Source organism: Oryzias melastigma, linkage group LG15, assembly GCF_002922805.2.
Source record: "Oryzias melastigma strain HK-1 linkage group LG15, ASM292280v2, whole genome shotgun sequence".
NCBI lineage: Eukaryota > Metazoa > Chordata > Actinopteri > Beloniformes > Adrianichthyidae > Oryzias > Oryzias melastigma.
Window position 1 is genome coordinate 2,016,768 of NC_050526.1, and position 8,655 is coordinate 2,025,422.

General features: G+C 40.0%; 1 protein-coding gene across 1 annotated transcript in view; it reads right to left on the minus strand.

Moving 5' to 3' along the window:
• Window positions 1-6,057: 6,057 nt before the first annotated feature.
• Window positions 6,058-8,655, minus strand: part of LOC112138733 (gap junction alpha-5 protein) — an 11,379-nt gene continuing 8,781 nt past the window's right edge. The window contains exon 8 of the mRNA XM_024261357.2: window positions 6,058-7,366. Within this exon, the coding sequence (XP_024117125.1) occupies window positions 6,901-7,366 (466 nt within the window). The 3' untranslated portion in view covers window positions 6,058-6,900. The remainder of the gene's footprint in view (window positions 7,367-8,655) is intronic.

Consider the following 8,655-nt stretch of genomic DNA (forward strand, 5'->3'; position numbering starts at 1 on the left):
ACAAGGGGAGGAGGGAACCCATGACATTTACAGTCCCATTCACACACACACATTCACACTCTGATGGTGGCTCTGCCATCAGTAAGACTCTGTGCTGGCAAGAGTCTGGTGATACGTATCACGATACACAAACACAATAGATCCTGATTTATCCCAAGAGTATGACTCAGAAAAACTCTGTATATATAATAATTCACCTTTCACATGAATAACATAACAATACATTTACTATGTATTATTGATAACAATAAATTATATTTAATGATAGCATCAAGTACTAGTACTGTATCTCAAACAAATTCAAGAAAATTCATTGTGCTTTTCTTTTGGCAAATCAATACATATTTGTTCAACACTCCCAGTTGTCTGATTTCCACAACATGTTTTTAATATAAACCTTAAATAAGGTTCTAAACGTATGGTTAAATATCCACTGACCCATTGAGTGGAATGTGGTGATTATTTAGATGGATATACAGTAGGAACAACCGTTTCATCCACTGTTCCAGAGACACGGGCTTCATTGCTAGGCTGCCGTGAACTGCGTAGTCTCAAAGTTCCACCATACAACAGTTGTGGAGTAACGTGACAGCATCCTCGTTTGTCTTCTCAGTTTCTATTTCATGACTCATTTTCCATAATAAGTTAAACAAGTAACTTCAATGGTTTGTTGTTTCACTTATCGTTTGAAAGCTGTTTTGTTCTTGGACATAAACCACCAGCGAGCGTGTACGTTCCTCATGTCCAGTATGTGCAGACCATAAAAACAAGCCGAGCACCAAACATTTTTCACACCGTTTAAGGTGGCAGAACCTCAAGCAGCGTTTGTTGGGATACAAATATAGATGACGCATTCACAGCATGCTAGGGGGTTGTGGATGACAAACAGCTGACCGTGTCCATTCACGTGTGTGAGCTGCTCATGCCTGTGACGTTGCCAGTTCTGTTTGTTTCCTTCTCATTGAAGAACTCACATGGAAACTTTGCTGGCATGTTCATTCAGGCAGATCATTTTATACTGAAACAAGACAACTTTTATGTCTGAGAAATTTTGAGAATTTTGAGAAATCAAAATTGTCTATACAGCACTTTTCCTACAGACACATATATCAAAATGCTTGACAAGAGTCTATCTAAAATAAATACACTCAAACACTATTTAAAAATAGTAGAAAAAAAGATAACTAAAACGAGCAGGAGCATTTTGAACTTAAACCAGTAATGGTAAAAAACAAAAAACAAAGCATATAATCTGACCGAGATACAAATGTTTTACAGTGTAATGATAACATACAAAAAACATAATCATAACATCAAAATAGGAAAAAAGTTGACCCACTGATCGTACATGACTGGACTGGATGACTCCTCCCTATCAGGAATGCGTGTCAGCACACTAACCTTCATTCCTCTCCTTTCCAGGGCAAACCTCCACCTCTCTAACTCCACCTCCACCTGTTCCCTGCTCTCACTACAAATCACAATATCATCTGCAAACATCATAGTCCATGGTGATTCCTGTCTAACCTCATCCGTCAGTCTGTCCATCACCATTGCAAACAGGAAGGGGCTCAGAGCTGATCCCTGATGTAATCCCACCTCCATCGTGAACTCCTCTGTCACCCCTACAGCACACCTCACCACTGTCTTACAGCCCTCATACATGTCCTGCACTGCTCGGACATACTTCTCTGTCACTCCAGACTTCCTCATACAATACCATAGTTCCTCTCTGGGCACTCTGTCATAAGCTTTCTCCAGATCTACAAAGACACAGTGGAGCTCTCTCTGACCTTCTCTGTACTTCTCTATCAACATCCTCCAAATTATATCAATATCTATTATCAATCAATCAATCAAAAAATATCAACCAATCAATCAAATACTTTATTTATATAGCACGTTTGATCAACTTTGCTGTTGATCACAAGGTGCTGAATAAAAAAGACACATATAAGCATGAGTTATAACATAAGATGTCATAAGAAAATAACGGAAACGCTGTGGCTCAGTTATGAGAATGTGCTTGTTTAGTTTGGTGATTATTATTGACCTTATTCCTAGCCCCCATGAGCCTTTGCGTGAATTATGGGTGAAACTTCCGGTAGACGCTGGAACTCGCATGTATTTACATTACAACTGTAGAGCCGACAGCGCAATTCCTTTTGTTTTGGATCTATAACTACATATAAATGTGGAAAAATCAGCTGTCATGTCTTAAAAGAGGCGACGTAACAACTCCGGTGCTGCTAAAATTGAGGGATTCGAGGATGACCTTAAAAAACATTTAGTAGCCTTTTTAGCTACTGTTTTTAGCTACTTTCTCAATTCAGCTGCAGCAGGTGGTGAAGCTATGAACAATCTTAAAAGTTCACCTCATAATTCTTTATTTATGCCTATTTGTGCTAAAAGTTCACATCATAATTCTTTATTTATGCCTATTTCTGCCAGAGTTAGCACACAGTGCTGATCAGTTGTAACGTTATCTCTTCACGTGCTTGTGTTTACATGCTGCGGGATGCATCGCTCGGTGGAGCTTTAGCCCGTTTCATGTGTTGACAAAGTCAGCTGCGGTTTAAACAGGTAATTTTTGAATATCTGATACCAGGAGATGCAGCAATTACACACGAAATATATTTTCTGCTCTTGTGACGCTGCTGTCAGCAGCGCGGTTAAGCTAGTTTCATATTCGACATTCGTCACACATTCAGTAATGAACGGCAATATTTCTCAATCGCCTTTGCTAAAAAACACCAAAAATGTTTTTCCTGAGAGATAATAAAACAATCATTCCACATGACTTTCAGCAGCAGCTCGGGCAAAGCGCTCCGGCTCCGCTCACATTGCAGCGGCGTTTGCGGTGGTCTGCTCGTTACGTGGATCGTGAATAATGAAAACGAGTCATGTGAAACATTGATTGTTTTATCATCTGTCAGTAAAACATTTATGGTGTTTGTTTTTAGCAAAGGCGTTTGAGAAATATCGGCGTTCATCGTTGAATGTGTGACGAATGTCGAATATGAAACTAGCTAAACCGCTGCTGTCAGGTCTCTGCAGTACCCGGCGTCTCTTCTTCTCTGGTGTTCTGGAGTAACCCGACCATAATGTTGGATACAGATTTTCCTCCGTGTGTACTTTATCCACAAAATGAGAGATTTAAAATTCTCCGCCACATCCTTCTGACTTCATCCTCGCCCGGTAGACGGTAAAATCTGTACCGAGGAGGGCAGCTGCACTACCTCTTCGTCAGCGGTCAATGTTACACACAACGCTCCACAAATTTAATTTAGTTTGGTTGTTAGTACAACCACGAGCTGCAAAACATGCGCCTGAACTGCGCAAAGACATTTTTTAAAACTTTGAGGGATTAAGTAAAGCACGCTTTCAGAGTTTGTATGCACAGCTAAAGCTAACAAAACCGCCAACTTTCAGTGGAAACAAATAGAGCCGTGTAACTTCCAGTTGCTATGGCGGAAGTTGCACACATAATAATCCCTTTTACATGAGAGGCCCCCGGAATAAGGTCAATATTTCAAATTAAAAAGATTTTTTTTCCTAAAATTTAGACTTTAGTCTGCTCCTCCTATGGCACATTATATCTCCAGCTTTGGAAAAGACGCACTCACCTGGGACTGATGTGGCTGCGTATGAAGAAACAGCAGTTATCAGCTTATAAAACTTCAGGTAAACTGTGGTTCTCTCCTCTGGAGGAGTAGGCCTCATCAACATGACACTGGCCCTCCACAATGGCATCTGCTGTATCATGTTTGATTTCTGCACTACACGACACAAACAAAGACTTAGGTGGCAAATAATTGTTATGGTAATAGCAGTAATACAGACAGATTATGGTGTCTAGAGACTGGTGGCCGGTTTAGCTGTTTCTGTCATCTGAAGAGATGTCACATAGTGATGTAGAATCACTGAATATTGTTTGGATTGTTTTAGAAAACAAGAAGATTTTGTCAAAGAGTGTCGTTTTCAAAATGCCACCAATCACCTGTTTTCTTTGCCCATACCATGACCCCACCACCACCATGGGCCACAATTAACAACCCGATCAACTCTTTGTGAAAGAGATTTTTTGCACTGCATGAGGCAAATGGTGGTCACACTATCACACTATATACTGATCACTTCTCCGAGACCCCTCCCCATGTAAACAAAACAACACATTTGGAGTGGCTTTTATTGTGCCAGTCAAAGGCACACCTGTGCAATAATCATCCTGTCTAATCAGCATCTTGATATGGCACACCTGTGAGGTGGAAGGGATTATCTCAGCAAAGGAGGAAAGTATTTGTTTTCTGTCCCTACAAAAACTGTAGGACCTGAAATCCAGGCATTAGATTTCTAAAGAACCTCAACCTCCACTCCTCCAGAGGTTTAATCTGATCCATGGATTACTTGATGTCTTCACATATTTCCGTTGAGAAACACTGAACACTGACAGGTTCTCTGATACTGTTAGCTCCGTTTGTGAGGGTTACTCACTGTTTTTCAAGCTCAGTTCCCTTTTTCTACTCTTTGAATTTTAATATAAATCTATCTTGTGATGTTCAGGTAAATAAATAAAAATATACATTTATTTTCAAAAAATAACCTGGTTTTATTTTCTAAAAATCCCAACCATTTTAAAATAACAAACTTTTTAGAAATTATGACCAGGTGCCATTTATTCATATAATATGCTATTTTTCAATATTGTCATCATTTTACTATTGGACTAATATGAAGCCACTAGAGAGCAGTGTTTTCAACATAAACTTTACTTTTCATTTCTTCATCTGAGGTTATCCAACATACTGGTTACCTCTCCTCATCTTCTCCTGTTACAGACCCCCTCCAGTGGCAGTTTAGTGCAGTTGTTCCTTAAGAGAAGTGATGATTGTAACCCTCCCGCCATACTAGGCTTGTTTACATTAAAAGTGGGGTCATTTTGACCCCACAAGACAGTGCACTGAACTTTTTTTTCACTGATTTTCAATCTTCACTGGTGTCCAATGACAGACATGAAATCCTGTCCACCTTTGTCATGGGAGGGATAACACATCACTGTAAGGGTGGGGTCATCTGGACCCCATAAGAGCGCACAAGAGTTAAAATTAATTAACCCTGCATATGTAAAATTGTTTTCTATGGGCTTTTAAGTGCAATTATTAACCCATTTTTACACAAAAATATAGGATATTATGTCAAATTGTACTGTATAGTAGGAGTGGTTCACATACTTTTTCAAATAATGAACTAAAGACACAACTATAGCTTTAATTTTGGGACTTTTTCTGGTTAGGCTGAAATTATATATTGCATATAATATTGCTTCTCAGGCACATTAGCCTTGCAAGGAATTAAAAAATTTCCAACAGAAACAAGAGTCCGTATTTTGGCTTTTGTGTCCTCTTCTGATTGTGCAGCTTAGCCCCGCCCCCTTGAGCTCTCCTGGACCCGGTCTCGGCTGCCTGACATCATTTCATTGGGGTTCATTATTTAAGGAGAATTATTTTTGTCCTGCCCTCACATGGGAGCCTCTCCTGTACATTTTAGAGTTCAGGCTAATATTACTCTGACTGTCTGTTCCTTGTTATATGTCCTTTTTCCCCTCACTGGGGATTTTTGTTATTGAATCCTTTGAACTCTGGATTTCTTTGTGTTCCTGCTCCTGGGTTTATCCTACCAGCCAACTGTCAAACAGAGGTAAGGTGAGAAACGTTGCACGTCTTTAACTGAGCAGCCAGACTACGCAGGGAAAAAAAGAGAAGAGCCTCTGCCTGGTGTGAGGTTCCCAAGCATTCCAAATATATATTCGGATGACCTGACTGGAAATTCTCCCATCAGCCCCTTTCCAAAACTGGGCACTGGTCATGGGAACCATGTTGTTTAATGTTATTTTTGAGGAAGTCCTGCCATTGAACTGAATTGACTGATGTTATCATTCATATTGTTGAGAAATAAAGGTGAAGCAGGCATTAACCAGCCTTTATCTTATTTATCCTCTATTTTTCAAGTTAGTTTGTTTGTGGCATTTAAGTATATATTTAAAATACAGGAGACTGCTTTCATCCAGGTGTATTTATTCTTCAGCGTAGAAAAATTAACCAACTGTCTTTTAAAAAATCAATTTGTGAAAAACGTGCAGACGTAGTTAAAACCTCAAGTGTTGATGTGCGATGATTTTAACAACGTGCAAAACTGAAAAATGCACAAACATCCACTCCACCGATTCATACTTTTTTTCAAGAAAGCTGAAAAAGAGGACAAATTCACTTCTGTTTCACCACAATCCAGCAGTGATGTTTCAGGCTCCGCCCACATGCAGAGTCAAGATGTTTGAAACTATTGTGACGTCCAGAGATTCTTGGAAACCAAGGATCGAGGAGCAGTGAGTGAGACTTCAGATATATGCAAAAGTAGTTTACAGGACTGTCGCTGCAAACATTTCAACTAGTGTGACATTTACATTGGTGTTTTTCTATGGCTTTCACTTGAGAAGTGGTAATCACTGAGATTTAAGGTTAAATCACATTATTTATTCTCTTGTTAGAAGTTTAACGTTTTAGTCCACTGCTGTCTGTTTCCGGACCCAGGTGAGGCTGCTGGTTAGGAGCTTCGGCTCACCTTCACTTATGTTTATTCTTCATGAGTGACTGTTATGAACTGGAAGCGTCTGACAACTGAAAGTGTTTCACAAACCAAATCTTCAGTTAGTATTTATGCAGGATTTAGTAATTACTTTGTTGAATTGTTAAACAAGATTCTTTCAGTCCATCAGATTATGTATGGCTCCAAAAACAGGGGTCACTCTTCTGTCAAGAAGGATCTGAAAGTTTTAGAAGCAACTAAAAATAAATCTGTGCAGTCTGATGTGTAGCTCATGTAATAATTCTGTCTGCTTCCTCCCTAAACAGAGAGGTCATCGGCTCTCGTTCGGCTGCTCGTTCCACTGGCTTTGCTGAAGCGGCGCTTGTCCTTTATGATCAGCCCGTCGGGGCTGCAGTTCTGGATCTGAGGGCAGTTCCTGTCCCGGCTCTCGGGGTTGTAGTCTTTAGAGTCAGACTTCAAGTAAACACCATCCTGGATCTGATCATGTCGAGCACTCTGCCATTCAGGGGAGTAGTAGCTCATCTGTAGGAAGTTTGCCTCTTCCACTGCAGCGACGATTTTGTTCTTCTCTGTGACCGTGTTCTCAGAGTTCTGCTGGTGGACCAGCAGGTGGCTGGGGAACGGGAGCGACAGGAAGGGTGAGGGGCCCGTCACGCACTGGTTGAAATCTGGAGGTGGGGAGGACGGTGGAAGCGGAGACATGGAGAGGTGTCGGGGTGCAGAGGTGTCAGCTAAAGAGGCGGCCCTCTTAGAGAAAAGGTACCTGCAGGGAAGACGTGCAGCTGGTTAGCCCACTAAACACTCAGTTTGTTCATTTAAAGAAAATCTCCCTTTGGTACTATTTAAGAGGAAGGTTTAAACCTAACACCTGGATCCCAGAAGTTACAAATCAATCTGAAAAACGGCTTTTTGCCAATGGTGTAATTTTTCTGACCACTTGGGCCTGCAAGAACCAGTTATGAGTGTTTTGCTCCATCTTTTGGAGGCCTTAGTTAGATAAACTTTATCGATTTTTTTCCCCCCTAAAGTTTAGCTTTTGTATTTTTAAGCCTATTTTGTGATCACTTTTTGTGTTTTTTGTTGCAACAGCAGCAGAGCAGTAAAGCTGTGAATAGAATCCCTCAGGAACAGACTGCAAAATATTACTTTGGTTAAAATCTGAATTATCTTATCAAAATCTGTAACCTTTATGAGTCTATTAAACAACAGGGAGCTCACAGAGGATTTGAAAAATTAAACTTTCTTTAGAACACCATTATTCATACCACACTCTGCTGTTTTTTAGACTTTCAAAACCAAAACATGAGAAAGTTATTGCATTTTCTCCTGCGACTGCCCAACCTTGATCCTGCTTTGGTTGGTGCCGTCGGCAAGCGACCCGCCGTTCTCATTGACTTATTCAGAGAAAAGGAAAAAAATGAAAGAAGAGGAGAAGAAACAAGCTCAAAGCTGAGATTGATCTTTTCATCTACAATTAACTGATGTTTTTTTTTTAACCTTTAAGATTAAGAAAAGCGCGGTACACTCAGGACAGACTGACAGTCTGTTGCTCCTGCCACGACTCTCTGCAGCCAACCTCCTAGTGTCCGGTTGGAGGATTGCTTTTTTATTTTATTTAAGAGACAAGTAATGCAGTTACATTGTGAAAATGAAAAATCATTTCCGCTACTACTTTATTTTGCATTATGAGTCAAAGGTTTCCATTTATATATAGATTTCTCAAAATGTGTTAAACTAATTAGTTGTTTCCCTTTCATATCTAGTTTTTTAAAGCAAGCACTTGGTCTATTATATCACAAATATCTACTTGTAACTTTTGGCCAATAGCTTAGTGACAAGGAGTCAACCAGAGACAAGGAGCAAACCAACGGAACATCTGTTGTGAGTCGAAATAGAAATGTTAGTAACAGCAACAATCATTAACTAGAACAATAAGCATGAAGAAGACAAACATAAAAACACTGGAACATCTGTAGAAGGCAAAAGACATACACGGTTGAGACTGCAACATGCATCCTATAATGACCCTCAGCAGTCTAAGCCAGCTAAACT